A 19,339-nucleotide genomic window follows, 5' to 3' on the forward strand; every position below is an offset into this window, starting at 1 on the left:
TGAAAAATCTGTTACTTCTGTGTACACTTCTTGGTACTGTTACTCTTTAGGCGTCCGAGAACATCTTGACCTAAGCATTCCCAGCTGAGAAGCACAGACTGCCTCTTCAGGGGAGCACGCTGTAATGTACTATGGCAGATGAGTAACTACTCAATAGTCCATCCTAACAGAGTTTTAACAGTCAAAAAGTGACTTTTTCTTCCAGTGTATATGAAGGAAACCTTAGTGTGTCAGGAGATTATAAAAACCAGGTATGATTAGATACTTAAAAAGGAACAGCAGAGTCTTTAAACACATTCACACTTCCCTTCCTCTAAAATTAAAATAATAATAATAATAATACTAAACCAGCTATTTTCCTTCTCTTGAGGATGTGTACAATTCAAGTTGGGATTTTCAAATAAGCCTATGAAAATTAAGTTCACAAGTCCTGCCGAAATGTAGTGAACGGGCCTATTGAATGAGTTCGTGAAGATTTTAAGATTCAGCTGAAAGCTGTTATATCAGTCTCAACGGAGTTAAGAGTAAAAAAAATGCAAAATACCCAGCCTCACTACACAAGTGAGAGTAACTTTTAATGAAAGCAGTTTTTGTTTGTTTGGGGGAAAGATTAAAACCACAGATTTTCAGCATGCAGATGTTTCTGCTGCATCCTCAGTACAACTCTTCTTTCATGAAACTTTTAAAAAACATTATGGATTTAATACGGATAGTGATAGTGCAAGATTCTGTTTTGGAATGTGCACCTTAATTATTAGTAACAAGGGGGACAATTAGAAGAGGATGCAAGAAGGCGGAAATCTGGCAGCATTATTTCAGGACTGTTTGTTTCTTCATTTCATCAGAAATGGCTCATTTGTGCGTTTTGTTGTACGCTAAGGCAATGAAAACTATCGAATGTCTGTTCAACTGAACCACAGTGCAGCAATGTGTATTTATTCACTGGTGACTTGTCCTAAGCCTCAGTTGTAATCTTGGCAATTGAAATACATTTGGTCAAACTTCTTAACTATTGTCTGTATCAGATTCTGTCCTGTAGTGAGATTCATTTGGTGAAGGAATTATGTATAGATTCCCTGGGTGGTTTTCTCTGCCTCTGTCTCATCCCTCTAGGCCAAGGTGAGGACAAAATAACAAATAGCTGAGAACATCTTGCTGTGGGAGATTTTTGCGATGGGAAGTTAGGACCAGCTTTCAACTATGCCGTCCAGGGAAAAAAGTGTTTTGCTCGCAAGTCCAACTTTCCTCATCTGCGGAAGAGAGATATTACTTTTCTGTACTACATGGGGGCTGTAAGAGTTCATAGTTTAAAGTAAGAGAGCACTTAGAACAATGTTTTATAAGTGACATACAGATGTTACTGTTACTTATTTACCCGTAGAATGTCAAGTTTACTTATACTATAATGGGAGCTACACAGCACATTAGCCATAGTTGCTGTGCTCTGCTATAAAATACAGATAATGCCAATTTTCATTTCCTCTAGTTCAAATGAATATTTCTTTCCATCACAGTGCTCCAAGACTTGTGGGAGAGGTGTTAAGAAGCGGGATGTCTACTGCAAAAGTACTGGTTCTCCCAATGCTAAAATCTTGCCTGAAAGTATGTGCAGCAGAGACCATAAACCTGAATCCCAGCAGACCTGTGTGCTAGGACGCTGCCCCAAAAATGACCGACTCCAGTGGGTGATTTCTTCCTGGAGTGAGGTAAAGCGCTGCAGTTCCTTGGCTCCCTGCCTGCCTTTGCTGCCAGTTCTTTACATCCAGATGTAGTTAGATGTACCCTGATGTTTTTGTTTTTCAGGACTTCCACTGACTTGGATTCATATTTCAGTTTACACATTATGAAACATGGTGTTTGTGGTTTTAGTTATATAATGCTTTTGTAGTTTTGCATAATTTGCACATAACATGTTCTCTTTTATCTGAATGGGTTTCTGTAGATTTCAAAGGTGTACTTTGCTTTTGCAGTGCTCAGCCTCCTGTGGCCCAGGTGTACAAAAGCGAGAACTAAAATGTGTCGAGAAAAGCATCCATGGGAAGTTGATCACCTTTCCTCAGAGAAGATGTAGAAACATTAAGAAACCAAACATTAACTTGGAAGAAACTTGTAACAAGGGACCCTGTCCATCGCAAACATTGTACAACATGGTGTCTGGCTGGTATTCCTCACCCTGGCAGCAGGTAGGAATGGAAAACTTTCTCACCTTTCTCTCCCTGTCGCAGCTAGCGCTTTCTCCAGCACTGTTTCATGTCTTGGCTTTTATGGAGTTTACAAAAGGGGCAAGTTTCTCTACACAATAGCTCAAGTAGCATCCCCTAGTGCTTTTCACTACACAGCATTAAAGAACAAAACAACTGTGATGTGTCTCTTGACTCTTGGACAGTGTATCCACTGTAATTAGAATCTGTGGTTGCAGTACTGGGCACCAAACCTAGAAGAGCCCCCTATCATATGCCCCAGAATGGACACTAGCGGGAGTGGCACAAACACCTGGCAGGTGTAAAATCCTGAAGACCACACCACTGTGACTTTAGAGCAATGTGAGTCCAAGCTACCTAGAGTAAAGCTAGCTCCTGTCTTACAGTGAGCTGTAGTCAAATGTTCCATTGTGTGAAGGAGACATCTCCAGTACTAAGAGTCCACAGGTGTATCCTGCACGTAGCCATTCCCTACAGAAGGTCACACCACTCAGCCACTGAAACATGATACAGCTGGTCCACATCCATCATATGCCATTGGTGCAGCTCATTTCTTTTTATTGAAACTGAAGAGTGTCACCTAAAAATATTATTCGTGCTCAAGAAGCACTACATTCCACACTCATTTTCCAATGCTTTCTTCTCAGTCTTCCTCAAACTGCACTGTGGTTGAACTGTTACATATCTATATGCACAATGTATTTGAGCATCTGCACAGATTGCCTGGAATTCCCTAAATACTATGATTAATTATGGGATCAGTCTGTATTTGTTTCTACATTCTTGCAAACAAGCTTCTGTATTTCTGGAACTTATCTGCTTTATGAGTCACATATCAATGACACACACACATTTAATAACATCTACATGAAACAATGTATGCCTGACAATTGTAATCAGATGAAAATGATCACATTTATCTTAAAGACAACTTTTCATGAAACACATACAAGTAAAAGGCTTATTCACTTAAAAATACTTCATAGATCTTGCTGTAAACGCATAGTATTTTTCCCCAGATACTGCCGTAACTATGGCTCCTGTGGGAGTTTTCTCTTTGTTCAGACAGCAGGATTGGGCCGAGGGGCTCAGCGTTCAAAATAAATCAGTGCAGACAATCAGGAACAGGTTTTCTAAATTGTTCAGTTTCTGTCCTGATGCCCAAGTAAGAAACCAAATTTTCAGAGTCCTTAAATGACCAAACTTTCAGAAGGGAGAACAGATGCACACATCTTTGGAAAGTTGGTCCTGATGGGGAGTGCTGAACTGCAACACACCTAATCCTGACCCCTCTGTCTTTGACAGTCTCATCCAAAACCCTTTAAAGTTACTCCTCAGCTTTCATGGGCTCCCAGAGAATCTCTGTAGTCGAAGACAGCTTTTTCCTTTCTACAGTGTACAGTAACATGCGGAGGGGGAGTGCAAACCCGGAGCGTACAGTGCCTGCGCCATGGAAGACCGGCTTCAGGGTGCTTGCCCCATCAGAAACCCGCAGTCCTGAGAGCCTGCAACACTAACTTCTGCCCAGTCCCTGGGAAAAGAGGTAAAACTCAGCTCTGCATGCTACAGCAGCGCTGCTTGCCTAGAACTCTATATCCAGCAAAAATCACCTTTTCCACATACACCTGCTGAAGATTACTATTTGGTGTGTTCCTTACAAAAAGCAATTTTTCCCAGACTTTCCAGCTTTCCAGTTACTCTCTGATACTACAGCATCTCTCTTCTCAAAGTGAACTCTCTTAAAGCAGACTTGGGAGTGTACTTGAGACAGGAGATTTTAAAAACAGGGATATGTTAAAAAAAAAGAGGCATGTCAAAAAGTTATGCCATTTGGTTCTGTGCTGCATCTTTATACTATCTTGTTGAACAACACAGGAGCATACTATGCTGGTAATGTTTTATGATTAAAAATAGCAATTTTTGAACTAAGCAATAAGAACTTGCCATTTATTGTCAGTCTGCCCAAGCTTCAGATTGCACCCATATCCCAGGAGTCAAAAAATGCTTTGTTTAGAACGTATGTCCTCTTCTTACTGCTTCTGATCAGTGTATGATGTGAAACGAAGCTCTGTCCCCACATGTGTGTCTGCTGTATCCCTCTCCACCCCTTCAGTGTGTTTTGGAATTCTAGAGGAGCAGGAGGAATAAGACGTTTTGTGTCACTCTGAGTGATGGAAGTGAAATTCTCTCAGAACACCACAGAGAGAGGTGCATTAGCCCCATGCCATGTATTTGCTCACAAGCTGATTACAGTTTGTGACTTAACTGCAGGGAAAAAGCTCATGGAGGTCCAGGTTTGTCCATTCGCTAGTTAGCTCAGTTTGCTAAAACACTTTAAACATTAACTTTCAAAATACCATACATTAACTGCCTTGTTACCATTTTAAAACTGGGAGCTGAAAGTAACCTTGATGAAACTCAGGCCAGATTGCAGGGAAAGGATTAAATGGAGTTGGGAGCAAAGGTCACACACTCTGGCTCTGCATCCCGTAAATCGAAATCAGCAGCTCCCCTGTCTGTGCCGGTTCCTGGCACTCACCGTGCACAGAACCCTGTAAAACCCACCCAGCCCCTGTCAGACTGTTCCACTGCAGCAGCTCGAGACATGCAGAGTATCAAACTGATACATCAAGGGACCTGAATCCAAACAAGGATACATAGATGAAAGAGGCCTAAAAGGGATAAGTAAATAGTTCTGCTGTTTTTATAAGTGAATGTTCTCAACACTTCAAATGAACCTTCCTAAAAAGTGCTGCTGTACCTCGGAGTTTCTGCATTACATTGTTTTCTGTCACGATATAGCAAGCACTTTTCTTTCACCCCTGCCTTCCTCTGCTATATTTCATGTCTGGAGTAATGTCTGTTATTAATTTTGGCCTTGGCCTGTTTTCCTCTCTCCTCACATCTGCAGGAGCCCATTCCCCTTTATTTTAACTGGGTCGTCAGGCTCTAGAGATCAATTCTCTCTCCACCAGCAAAAAGAGAGGGAACCAGCTGTGCTGGAATCACATTGAAGCAAATCAGTCTCTATTATCAGCCATGCAGCTCCAGCTCAGTGATCACAGTCAAGAAATTATTGTTTCAAGGAGAGTTTACACTTTCCTAGACAAACCGGGTCATTTCCATCCCTCTGTTAGATGCAGTTACGGTCACCATAACTCCTAGTAAATCCAACTGCTTAAAATGAATGAAAATTTAAACAACATGTCAATATTGAGTAAATAAAAACAAGGAACTGACAGCCTGAGCCACAGCCATTGAAGTTTGTGGGACTCTTTGTGTTCACTCCAATGGTCTTTGGCTCAAGTCCCTAGGGTAAAGGTGTTGGCCATACCTCTGTAATGGTAGCATTGCCCTCCCATCTTCAAAAGGGACAGGAAGATTTATGAACCTTGCCTCCTCAGTGTTTATAGATTTTTTTTTTTTTTAATCAAAATTACCCTTACATGGCAGGAGAGCTTTTTCCTAACTTAATTGGAACAGCTTTCCTCACTTTGTGCTGAACTCCCCATTTTGTCCCCTCTGACGCCCAACTAAACACAAGCAATGCTGCGATGCTGTGCAGGGAAGGGCTGCAGCTCCGCACTGAGCTTCCTAGCTCTGCACAGCTGCTTGCTCAAGGGCAGTATTTTCTTTACATAACGTTAGCATTTACAGACAGGCTTTTGTTTTTAAAAAACTGAGGAATAAAATGCCATCTTTTAAATAAATTATTATTATTAAATTATTTTCTTATTCATTCAAATAAATTTGAGGGTGATAAAGGTATACAAAACCACCTTTGCCATTATATAAAAGGGAATAAAAAAACCCCCACCAAACAAGTGGTGACTAAACAAAAGAAGTTCCTATAGAAGGACTGAGTGACTCCTGGCCCACAGGAAGTTGTCTGGGAGGGAGCATTTATCTTGTGTGACTCAGCTGATCTGAGAGCGCAGACAACGGTGCCTAGATTTTTCTTCACTGTCTCCCTGTAAATTCCTTTTATTGACCATGTAAACAGTAGTTCTGAGAGTCAACTGGAATCTTTTCCCATGCTCACAGGAGATTTCAGCTTAGCTATAAATTTTGCTAAATCTCATTTAAATGTCTTTACTGCTTTCGCAGACATGGTGAATTTGTTTATAAATCATGCACATGAATAATCACTCTGCTCTTTTAAAGAAACATAAAGCATCCGCTACAAAACTATAGAACAGAGGAGCTATGAAATGTTTTTAAGGCAACCGGGCTGTATGTATAAACAGTCTGTACATAAATTTAAGTGAAATAAAATCTTAATTGAAAAATACCGTTTATTTATATTCGTAATTAAAAGCTCGGCTTTTCAGAACTAAACATTGTCAGCCTGTCTCCTCTCCCATTGCAGTTAATTAAGATTTCACCAACATGTTATAGTCAAATTCCTAAAAGCCTGATTCATGCCACCGAACTGAAGTGTCCAAGAAGAGAGATTTCTTGGGCTCCCCGCACAGTCAGAGATAAATCAGTCCCTCTAGAAAGCGCTGGAACACAAACACGTAGCTGGGCACTCGGTGTGCACGGAGCAGGTCTGTGCGCTCAGATCTCCATGCACGTTGTGTGTACACACATGTACACCCAGCGCTGATGCTGCTCTGAGGTGCAGGTGAACTCCTTGTGATGCTGATGGCAAGAAACAATCAGCAGCAAGCACGGAGCAGGTTCACTTGGCTTTAGGACAACACTTGTAATCAGAAGTGAAAACACAGATGACTTTTTTTTTTTTTTTCTTATCCACTACAGTGGAACTTCTTCCTGTTTTCCTGAACTTCAAAGTGTGCTCTAAATTTTTTAATTCCTTTAGCCTCTGACTCTCCTGTTATATTAGCTCTGTCTCTATCAAATTAACAAATTAAACATCCCTTAACAAATTAAAAAAGAAACTAGTATTTGTGAGCTGAAAGGTAGTTCTTAGTTCCTCCTTGTATTGAGTCACCCATCGTGTTTATAGTACTACCAAATGCATACAGGGGTGCAGAACTATTGCCTGACTTCTTGTCTTGTAAAACACTGTCTTACCATATTGCTTGGCTTTCTTTCCTTCAGATGATCCTTCTTGTGTGGATTTCTTCACTTGGTGTCATCTGGTACCCCAGCATGGTGTCTGTAACCACAAATTTTATGGCAAGCAATGTTGTAAATCATGCACAAAGAAGAACTGATAGCAGTGTGTTATCTGAGCCCTTCAGTGACAGGATTCTCTTTTTCAATTTATGTTGGAATTAACTTTGCTTTGAGGCAAGACATGGTGCCACATAAACCACTGATGGAAGAGACATTTTTTCTAAGGGAACATTTGAGGTGCAGTAATTGTTGGATATGTTGAAAAAGGAATGTTTCTTTTTTTTTTAAGTTTTTTTATTTGCTGACCTCGCTAAAGTACAGGGTACTACAGATCACTTGAACACTGAGACTCGAGGGGCAGTTCTTTGTTCTTTAGAAGTGTCATTTTGCACTGTCATACGTTTTGAGGAAGAAATTAAGGCAAGGAAGCCTTTTCTGGCTAATTTACCAGAACGCAGAAGAGATTGGGAGCTCAAGGAGGAAGGTTACAGCATGGCAGCACAACAGATCCCGCTGTCAAGAGCGTTTCCTTTCATATTTTTTATGGTACTATCGTCCCAGGGTAAGGAAGGTGTTTACAGTCTCACAGAAGGACACTCGCAAACGGCTGTTGTTGGAAAATACAGCCTCACGCCTGTGACCACGAGAAGTAAATGGTGCACTACAAAGATAGATGGTGCTTCTCTGTTAGACTTGCTGCTGGGAAAGCAAGTTTTGCATCCTGCTAATGTTTTGAAGAATTCATTTTCTGCTTTGTGTAGAAACTCAGAGGTGGTTAACTAGTAACTTGAAATGTATTCCTAGAAACATTCAGCATTAGAATATTTGGACTTTTAATATTGCTGTGTTACAAGTAAAATAGAATTTCATATTTCAACTAACTCAAGGAACTCAGATTTATTGAGGTCAATGGTTATGTTTTCAACCTTCTAAACTCATTAGATATGTAATTTTATAATTTAAACTTGATATTTTAAAGTAGTTTTTTTTCAGAAGCTAGGTTGTTTGAATGCCAAGATACTGAAGAATGTCTTCCTTTTAATCTTAAATCTCTCTGCAAATTTTGATTCATCCATTACCCAAAGGAAATAACAAGAATATTGCAGTCCATTAATTCATGCTAAACTTTTCTAAGTAGTTATTTATTCACACAGGTTATATGAAAAAAACCCAGAAAAAGTGGATGATTTATTCTAACCGAATAAAAGTCATTTCTATTTTTATACATCCTCCTAATACTTTTATTTAATTCAGAATGCACCAGCAAACAAAAGAACTGTAAGCATGATGATATTTGCAATCATTCAGTATTGAGATGTTTGGTGACACTATATATCAAATGGTACAATTTAGAAGTTTCTGCATTGAAAAAACACCCAACCTATTTGCCAAACCCATTCAGAGACAGAGCTGTGTTCTACTGTAATTTTCTGGGGAGTGCCTATGAGGGGCCTATTTATCTAATTCCACCCAATCCCACAACTTTGTTTGATGAATGTAGTTCAGTTTTACTGGTTTTTTTAAGTATCTTTTCAGCGTAAGATTAGCCAACTCAGCACTAATGCCAGACAGTGGTCACTTAAAATTAGCAGTTCCTTTTGCAACAATTTAAATTAAAAACATGTATTCTATGATACTTTAAGAAATGATGATTGGAAACATATCTCAACCTACATCGCTCTGTCTCAATATTGGACATTGTGTAATTATAACCTTTTTTCTAGGAAAACTACAAGGTTTTTCTTGTTTTGTTTTTGTAATTGTGTCCTTTTTTATTATTTGATGTAAAATAATTAATTTATTAATGCATAGTTTTTCCTTTCTATTTCTTTGCTCACTTCCTTAAGTGACAACTGAGGAAAGAAAATGGTAGTGTCACAAAGTATGAATTATGGTGTAAAAAAAGCAAAAAATATAAGTGTAATATTTAATTATTTTATCAGCTTTGTAATAAAGTACTCTAACTGTTTCATTATATTTGGAATTGTAAAATTCAAGAATAAAATATGGAGGTTATAAGTAAATATCAAGTAATATAAGTTGTACATGCATTTGGTTTTGTGTTGATTGTCCCATGGTAGCTTTGCGTAAAACATTATCCCGTTTCATCTGCTGTGTAACGTTCTGTGACTCAGAACCTGCGCCCGTCCTGCCCACCAGACAAGCCTGTTCCTTGGGGCAGTGGAAATTTAGCAACCATAGCAAAGAGTGACCTCTGCCCAACCGTGCCCCTGCCCTTCAGGCCTTGTATGGGTTAATATTGGCAGGGAACCCTCTAAACAGCAGATTTGAGTGTTAACAAGCCATTATGATGAATGGGGTGGAGGTCACTCCTTTCAGGCACTCAAAGTCAGGCGTATGTGCTAAGGTCATGTGAAACTTCTCTACTTTGGAAGGTCCCATTATACTGGCAAGCGAGGAATGCACGACTGGTTATTCAACAGCATGAATATGTTGTAGTTGCCTTTTAAGAGCAGAAGATGTTTCTCATTTGAATGACCACCCTACCATTGAAGCAGCTGGCTTGGATTGTGCCCGTTTCAGGCACAAAGAGGCAAAATGGACATAACTTCATGGGTTTATTTTCATAAAAACACAAAAGCTAAAATACACAAAAATACAGTTGCCTCCCCATGTGCAAGACAAAACTGACCTATAGCTCCTCTCACCAAAGAAAGCAGAAACTTGTGCATCACAGAACCAGCATGATTCTTCCTGGCATGTGTTTCTCTGCAAGGTGGTTTGCAAGATGAGAAGCCTCATTCAACATAGCATTGGGTTCCACGGCCTCTCCCATCTCCCTGGGATACTTGTATTTTTCTAAAAATGGCTCTGCTAAGAAGTTTCCCAGCCAGCCCCTAGTAGGAACTACATAGATTCACTGGATCATTTTATATAGACATTCTCTAACATATATTTGCCATTTTTCCCTTCATTCACCAACACTCAGTTCTCTGACGACAGAAAGCAAGATTGGGTAGTGTTGATAGGAAATACTGAGCATGCTTCTGAATTACAGCATAACACGGGAGGCAATAATAAGCAATAGATCAGTCTGCTCCTGAAAGATTCCCAGCAAGCGCTCTTTTGAACATGATTTGGACTAGTGATTTAAATAATTAATATGCCCACATAAGAATTCAGACTCTAAACTACTTTGTGTTCTGGGCTAGAATTTTGGAATTAAAATGAACTGACGGTTGTCAGTGAATTACAGTGTTGGAGATGGATGTTGAAAGAGGAAATATTGCATAAAGATGTGCTATGGTGTGGTTGGATCACTCCCAAGTCCACAACTGTGTTATTGCCGAGCCCTTACAATGATATTTGGTATACAAAGCTTGGCAGTTTTCTAGAAGTATATTGCTGCAAGGCTCACTTTATAAAGCAGAATGGGTTCTTTTCACAAAGGAATACTCCGCTTCCTGTAGTCAGATTTCATCACTCAGGTAAAGGATGCATCTGCCTAAACTCAAACAGATACTTAATGAATGGCTTGATTGTGTAAATCAAACTCGACTATCTCGGATGCCCAGAAGACATGAAATGCTGGAGACAGATGAACATTTCCCTGCATGTGGTTTTTATGGTAACATGATCCACATCCCGTATTTCCTACTCAAAAGCATCAATAAAATAAATAAACATTATTATTTCTATTGTAACAGAAGTCCAACCCTACTGAGTCACTAGGATCCCATTGTGTACAACACCGTATACACGTCACCAAAGGCTTACAGTCCCAACGGTACAGCAGGAAACAATGGGAAAAGGACGTTAACAGTGAGCTCATTGTGATTAGCAGAAAAAGTGTTGCTGGTGCAGATAAGAGCTGAAAGAGCAATACTGAAGAACTTTATCTTGACTGGGAAGCAAACGCTGAGCACTGCTGGGCTCTGGGAGGACAGTAGAGGGAAAAGGCAGCAGGGCAGTTGGGATACAGCATTTGCTTGCTGAGTCCTAACCAAGGTGGTCATCACAAGAGCAAAGCAAGAAGGTGAATCATTCAAACTGTTGGCCTGGCAGTTATCAGGGACTACAGAGATGTGACATTTTGCAAAGGCAGTAAGTCTTCATTCCAAAAAAAATTTCTGAAATAAGGAGATGCAGCTACTAGAAAATACCTTAAATTCTTCCCCAGCCAATATTGTATGAACATCAGCCAACTCAAGCTGACCTTCCTGTCTCCTTCCTGCACACTGTGCACCACTATCACAGACACTCTTCACCCCCTGCCCTTCAGAACAAATCTGGGTCCAGGCTGGGCTGGAACCCGCCCTTCAGTGTATATCACATGCCGAAGTTCCTCGTCTTGCATCTTACAAACACCTGCTCCCACAGGAACAGGTAGTGACAGACCAGCAGCGGGGCTGCAGCAGTTCTCAGACTTGTGCTGCAAACAGCACGGACACGGGTTGCTATTTACAGCATTTCTATCGCATCGCCCATGGAAAGCCATTGCCTCTGTCCCAGGTAGAGGTAATCAGAGGCACACTCTGGCCTGAAGAACTTGCCTTCTAACAGCCAGCACACACCAGGCAAGGCTAAGGGCAATACTGTATTCATTTTCCATGACAGATACTTGGGCAGAAACAGCCTGAATGTCCCAGCTGGGCTGAACTAGAGACAAAACTTGAATATCTCAATTCACAATGCAATGTGGTAACATCAAAACCAGTTGTCCTCATGCTCCCTGAAGAAAAGCATCTCTCATGGGACCTATACTTCAAACTACTAAATATTTTATGTACTTTCTGTTCAATAGGAAGAAGTATTCCACCATGAGCAGAATACATTTTAATTTCTGGATTCTGCCAACGGAGGAAGGAACCTTCAGCTAAGCCCTAACTTCCAGGCTTACTTTCTAAGCATTAAATCAAGCTATTGTCACCACGCCTTCGAGCCTTAACACTCTTTGTGTACCTACTGCAACTTAAGACAGACATTTAGTATCCCTTCAGTGACTTAGGCAGCCAAGCATTAATTTATTATGTTCTGTTGTGATAATGTTCATTAATCCTTTTGTAACAACATAGAGCTGACACAAAAGCTTATTCAAAAGTAATAAGAAAGGGTTTATAATGGAAATGTTTACTCATGAAGTTCTTACCTATCGGAAGCAAACATTTCAGAGCAAGTGTACACAAGAATTCCCTCTTTGGGATTTTCACCCTCTCATATCACCATAATATCCGAATTAGGTCTGTCAAATAGAATAAACTGAAGGCATTCTCCCCAAAGCAGGAATCCCCTACCAACACTCCTGTGCTTCCACAGAAATAATGGCGGTCTGCTAGCTCTACTTGGATTATAGTCGAAGAGATTCAGGACATCTACAGAATTCAAGAGTTGTTATTGTACGAAATGCTTAATCCTATCTATAATGCCGTTTCTGACCAACTGTCATGGTGCCTCTAGCACAGGAAGGTATTGCAGCCATGCTGTCGTCCCCGCAGGACGCCGCGCTGACACACGGGGCTCTGCAGGGCTCAAGCAGACGGGGCACCTGAGCACACAGGTGGTCACGTTTTCCTTCCGTAAAGAAGAATGAGAGAAAATGCAATCAATGTTTTCCCTGGATGCAGTTACAACTCATCAGGCAGGAAAAGCCATTCTGGTGCAGTGTGTTGCTCAGAGCACTAGAACTCACATTTCCATATTGTATATTCAATGTAACTATTGAGCAAGTAAAAAGTAACTATTTCCTCAAAATGCATCACCAAAAAATGATATTTATAAGCTACTGCACAAAATATTTTGTGGCTTTTGTTTTTGGAGGCTTTTGAAAGATGAGAGAAAACTTTTGATTGAAAAAGATAGAATAAGCTTTCTATGTGTATTTTTAATATCCAAACACATCACCTCACTGATTTTTCTCCCAAATGATACAAACAGAAACCCTACAAAAAGTGTCCATAGATTATTCACTGTATTAATGATATGTCACGATTTATCCACATGAGCTGAATAAGATTTAATATACAAATCATTATTTCACCTTCCATAAAGATACTCTACTTCCAAGTCTATTAAAGGAATTTTAACTCTCCATTGACAGATATTTTAACTGGATCAGAATATTTCATTTCTAGCCAGAGATTTTCACCTGTCAGCAGAAAGCTCATCACCTCAGACTTTGTAAAACATATGGCAAATGCCAAGTTGCCCACAACTACCACAGCTTACTCATTCTTGTCTTTGCTGGTGCGTGGGGAAAAGTCAACCAACACAGACAATAACAGGCTGTAAACACAGCTCTCTCCAATTAAATATAATCTATACAAACTGTATCATTTGCCACCATTTAATTTTGAGGGTTTTGGTGTCCACTTCCAAAATACTAGTTGCAAAACCAAAATTGTATATAAACAAACTGAAACATCTAATTTGAAAAGCATTCAGCTATTGAGACTGTGAGATGGTATATGGGCTGCTGTCATATACAGCTTCCATATTACTTGTTCTGAATGTGAATTGGTGCTGTGCCTTGTGGCCAGTTAACATCTAATGCTGACTTTTTTTATTTCTCAATTGCAATAGAACTTGTCATGAAAATCATTAACTTGTCATAAGCTTGTTGTTGAGATAAGCATGCAGCTTGCTCAAGTGTCAGAAACAGCCTCCTAACTGGGACTAGACCTATGTTACATCGGCCCCATCGATTCAAGAGCATACCAGAGCAGCTCTCAAGTAGCTGATATAAAACACGTAACTCACTAAGACACATTTAACATCTGGGATACTCATCAGCCATTTCATTTATTCCTTAGCACGGTGATTCTGCCCTAGACTTTACACTTTTTTGAGAATCCTGCTCAGTTTCACCTGCTATGTTGCTGTTTGCCAGGCAGAGCTGAAGCCTCCAGGTCCCTCCGCCACGCTGCAGGCTGGTCCTGAGCGCTGCTGGAAAAAACTTCATCTGCGCTACAGAGCTGAGAAGCCAGAAGTTCAAAGAACTGGTTATATAATGGGTGATGGTTGATTAGTTTGGTTAAATGGTTAATTTTATTCAGGGCAGGCACAAGTCACACCTCATGTCTGCAGGAAGGCAAATGCAACAGGGCCCTTTTGTTGACTGGTACTGATAACAGCATCAATCTGCTGTGAGATCGTGACAAAGGGAGATTAAAGGTCTTATTCTTCTTTTAGTTCAGAGTAAAGATTCCTCTAACACGACCAATTTTGGGATCTGCCACTCAAACTCTTCTTATACACATTTATACAATACATACTGTATAATTCTTCCAGGCTGTTAACCTAGCTCTTTTTTTATATATAAGGAACTTAATTAAGGTAGAAAAAAAATCCCCCAAACTATTTAATATATTCTATGTCTTCTTATTCAGGAAACAGCCAGAATAAATTAGTTCCCCAGCTTCCTCAATTGCACAATCAAACTTCACCCAGGAACAGAGTCCTTCAAGAAGTGGGTTATTCTTGGTGCTGGCTTTTGTAAATGCTCTTCCCTGAACTTCTCATTAACCTTCTGAACCTCATGTCTACTGGATGGACCCCAGCCAGAATCCTTCAGCTACCAAAGAACTCTTGAAAGGAGAGTTTACACCTCAGTTTCCAAATTGTGTTACTGTGGCATACTAACTATATACAAGAGGAAGGCAAACAGTGGATTTGCCTTTTTAAAAACAGCAGTTGATTAAAAAATAAAGTCCCAATAATGTGAGAATCATACAGTCCTGAAACCTTCAGACATTTTGGCACATAGCTCTGTCTCTCTTGGACAATTGCGTTCCCTTTTTCACTGCTTCTCTCCTCCTGTTCCAAAGCTCCCCTCCGAAGCCATCAGGGGGGTGGGGAGCAGAGTGGGTTGTGAAGTGTCTTGGGGTAATCTGCTCTGACAGGGAACAGCGCTGATTAAAAGTTACGGCTTTGGAACAGTAAAGCTCCCACTGCTGTCCAAGTACAAGTTGCTGCTTTCTATTTAAACCTTAACAGTCACATCTAATCAGGAGAAAATAAGGACATTTTTATGAATTCCATGAGAAAAATTCCCCTCAGGTGTAGGTTGCACAGTTTGATCAGCTCCAGTATCATGTTTTAGCGTTTCATATTAATCCCGCAGGTTCTGAGCCAAGTATGCAAGCTTTCACGCTCGCCTTACAGCCAGGCAGAAACACTTTGGCAATTTGTTATTATTTCAGCTAAACTTGCAATATGCAAATTAAGATTTATGGCAAATGAAGGCTTAAAACTATGTATCTATCTTCATGTGGAAAAGGTATCATGTAGTTGCAAGGTGCCAAAAAATACCAGAGCTGGGCAGAGAACAAGCGAATTACAACTCCCAGAAGGCACTGGAGAGTTGTAAATCAGCATTTTCTGTCCTGATGACAGGAAACAAACTATTTCACAGTCTGAGATTTTCTGGAAGATATGGAGTTGACCCAGCCCTCAGACTAAGTATCTTGTTTCAGTGTTTCCAACTGAAAATTGTTAAAGTGTCAGGTAAATCTAGGTTTTTCAACAAGGCTAAACTAAAAGAAAAATTGTTTTATGGAATGTAAGTATCCTGTTGAAAACACAGTGATATGAAAAAACTGATTAAGTACAGATAACATTTATATTCCCTACTATTCTCCCATCTTCCCCTTTGTTTCTCCGTGCATAAGCAATTAAGATCATTCCCAGCCATGCGTCGATTCAGCTTTGCTGCTATCACGTTAAAGGAAACAATATGCTGCCTATTCCCTACCTCATCTTTCTGGGGTAGTACAGAGTAAAACAAACCCTGTTAAAAAGATTGAGAGGTGCTTTAGAAAGATGCAATCCTGTGTGGTCTTATTCCCTGCTTTGTATTCTGCAGTACTGAAGACAATAGGATGACACATAGACTGGAGATAGATCCACGCATACTTTCCTTCTTAAGTCAGGGTTTCCAATGAAGAGCATTGGAAAACTGAGATACATGCCCGAAGTTCAGTTCAGCCTGAGCCTTGGGGTCCAATTTTCATTTCAATCAGAAATAATTTCCCTTAAGTTAAAGGATTCATAACCATACACTGCATACAAGCCAAACTCAAGCCACATCTGGTAATAAAGACTTTAACAACAAAAAGGATGTAAAGCAGAGAGCACTTTTTTTTTTTTCCCATAGTCTATCCCTTCACATACAAACCACAATTTCCAGATTCTGGAAGCTGCTTTGCCTCACTCCTCTCTAGCTTGCTGCAAGAACAAACTAGCCTCAGTTATGAACAGTCTACCTATTCCCTGTTTTTACGTAACTCACATGAATACCGCAGAGAATTCGAAAATCTGGTGTTGCAAGGAAGTCATTCAAGTGAGGCTCGGGTTTGGTTGATATAAACAATTCTGCCTTGAAGAACAAGAGTGGTTTAGTCAAAGGGATCTGGTGTCCAGTAGGTATGGGGCTGGTTCCTTCAGGCCAGACCTTGCCCCAGTACCTGGCCAGTGTTGTGGCTGGGGAGAGGCTGCTCTCCAGTGTGAGACCAGAGAACAGCACAGCAGCAAAAGAGATGCCTTTCAGCAAGTAAAAGACTATGCATGTTCTTAGACAGCCATCTAGTGAGGTTAGTGAGGAATCAAGAGCTGGAAGAAAATTCAGTGAACTCTTACAGAGATGAGAGCTACATTACAACTACAGTGCTAAAATTAGCAATGAATTTCATAGGCTTTTTACCTCATAATAAATACAGTAGCAGAGCAGAAGGACCCTCGAATTACTTAACAGTGTGACACAAGATTCTTCATCACTTTACAATTCCAGAACTGAATGTTCAGGTGAGAGCTCAAGTATTAAAAGTGATGTCTGAGGGTTAAGTGATTTCCAAAATTTCATTTAGGAACAAGTATATGTGTATGTTTATATATATAAAAATTCACCTAACCTTTTTCTTATGTACTCATTTCTAAATCAAAACATTACCATTCACTGAAAACCCTTACACCATGCAATATAACAAAAGGGGCAGAGTCCAGAGGGAGAGATCCTCAGAGCTGCCCTAGGAATTCATACAGAGAGCCTGCTTTGCTGGTGTGTTTGTATTCTACCATTTCTGCTAACCTAAATTTGAATGTGGTTGTGACAACAATATGAAGTCTTTTCAGTAAGATAAGAGAACCTATAAGCCCAGTTCATATCAGGAATAGCATTTGCATTCACTAGCTGCGTGTGCTAAATTCCAGCTCTATGAATGGGAAAAAAAAAAAAAAAAAAGCCCTCAACCTTAAGAGTCCACAGAAAAACATTCAGGTATGATTTCTGAGCTTACCTTTGCAAAGTTATTCCAGGGAGAAGTCCAACAAAGTTACACACTCATGGTCTTGGGTCTGCACTAGTGCTCTGGATGTTCACAGAGCCACAGCATGCAACTTTATCCCCATGTTAGAAAGATGCCGAATGTGTGCAAGTATAATGAAGCTGCCAGTTTGCACCTCACCATTCCAGCAGTTGCCCATTAATCACTGATTGCTAAAATACTTCTTGCTATGAAGACCACTAGATCACATGCAAGAAATCTCTGAGATGGTCTCTTTTTCTAACAGTGATCATTGAAAAGAAAAAAAAAAAAGCAGCTGAAATGAAAAATTAGGATGCTATGGAAAATGTTATCAAAACCATGGTTCTCCAAAGTTTCACCTGATATTAATATGCCACAGAACAGCTGCAGGGGAGTGAGTAGGTCAAAGAAGAAACAATTACACCCTGCAGATGATACTCTGTTTGGGATGCTGTAGAATTTCTTAGATATTTATTGCCTCCCAAAAATCTCACACAGATAATTGCCATAGCTACAGATCATGTCATTCCTGAAGCATTGCTGCAGCCTTGGACATACAGTTTCTTTGTTCTTATAGACTTGCAGTGTTTGTAATCCCCAAGTCAAACAATATAATAACATATTAAAAGTAGCTGTGAGTGCACTTTAAATTCCCTTCAGAAACATCAGGTCTGCATGCCTAATTAAATATCCTCAACACACAACAAATAATTGCAAGGAAAAAGAAATCTCCCTTATGAGAGCCAGCTGATTTTAATTAGGTCTCACTCAATATCTTGCTAGCCTCACATGGCTGAGCTCACTACACAACGCTCAGTCACACTGAGATCACATGCTGTGCTCCAGGCCTCTCCTTTCCCTTTCACACTGGTTGCTGCTCTTCTGCCCCAGTTTCTCCTCGTTCCTTAAGAATTTACTGTCATCCAGCCTTCAGAGCTTCAGCTCTGAAACTCCCCAGACATGTGGGGCTCTTGCCATTTACTGATTTCTTATTTTTTTATACCTCAGGAAGAGCCAGCCTGCACATATGGCATGCTTCTGTGCAGAAGCTGAACATATGCACAAAGGTTCCACACAAGATCTGTGGAGGAGGAGAAACAGTATTTATCCCAGATAAGAGTTACAGCCCCTTTATCCTCCCACAGGCAACAAGCGGTTCTTCTATCAGCCCAGCCACTGGAACACAAGCTCAGATCTCACTGCCTTCCTTACAGGGCAAAAGGACTGAAATCCTGATGGCAGCTCACCAGACACTGAGGGTATCACCAGCGGGAGTGTGGGTACCACCACCACCCCCAGAAGAGACACTGACAAATGCACACTTACATCATCTCCCTCCAAAAACCTCAGTTTTCATCTCTTTTTGTACCCAGGGAGGAATTTGTGCCACGACGCTGTGGTGTTCTGTGACAGCGCTGAGACATGCGAGATAAGCACTTTTCAGTCACCCAGTTCCAACTCAAATTTAAGGTTTTGGCATTTAAGAACCAGGACATCTCTAAAGTAGTGTCTTCCACCTCCCCCTTTCCCAGCCATACTTATTAATAGTAAGTACTAAAATTTATGCTCCACGAGAATCGGAATGATATGCATATCCAGTTTGCTCTAACTAGGTATTTACAAATACTAGAATTATTTCAGCCACTTCAGTATAACAGATAGTGGTTGTCATAGTCAACAAAGTCCTGCAGTTTGTTCTTGTATGATTTATCCTTTCCTGGTCCTGAGTATATTTAAGTACAGACTTTTGGTTTGATTTTGTGTGTGCGTTTGTACTATGGATTCAAACATATT

The 19,339-nt window shown here is 40.2% G+C and overlaps 1 protein-coding gene across 1 annotated transcript in view; it reads left to right on the forward strand.

Annotated features, from left to right (window-relative positions):
• ADAMTS18 (ADAM metallopeptidase with thrombospondin type 1 motif 18) overlaps positions 1–7,449 on the forward strand; it is a 75,883-nt gene extending 68,434 nt beyond the window's left edge. The window contains exons 20-23 of the mRNA XM_065640811.1: positions 1,515–1,706; positions 1,971–2,183; positions 3,597–3,744; positions 7,269–7,449. Of these exons, the coding sequence (XP_065496883.1) occupies positions 1,515–1,706; positions 1,971–2,183; positions 3,597–3,744; positions 7,269–7,384 (669 nt within the window). The 3' untranslated portion in view covers positions 7,385–7,449. The remainder of the gene's footprint in view (positions 1–1,514; positions 1,707–1,970; positions 2,184–3,596; positions 3,745–7,268) is intronic.
• The last annotated feature ends 11,890 nt before the right edge of the window (positions 7,450–19,339 follow it).

This window comes from Caloenas nicobarica, chromosome 9 (assembly GCF_036013445.1).
Source record: "Caloenas nicobarica isolate bCalNic1 chromosome 9, bCalNic1.hap1, whole genome shotgun sequence".
In the NCBI taxonomy this organism is placed as follows: domain Eukaryota; kingdom Metazoa; phylum Chordata; class Aves; order Columbiformes; family Columbidae; genus Caloenas; species Caloenas nicobarica.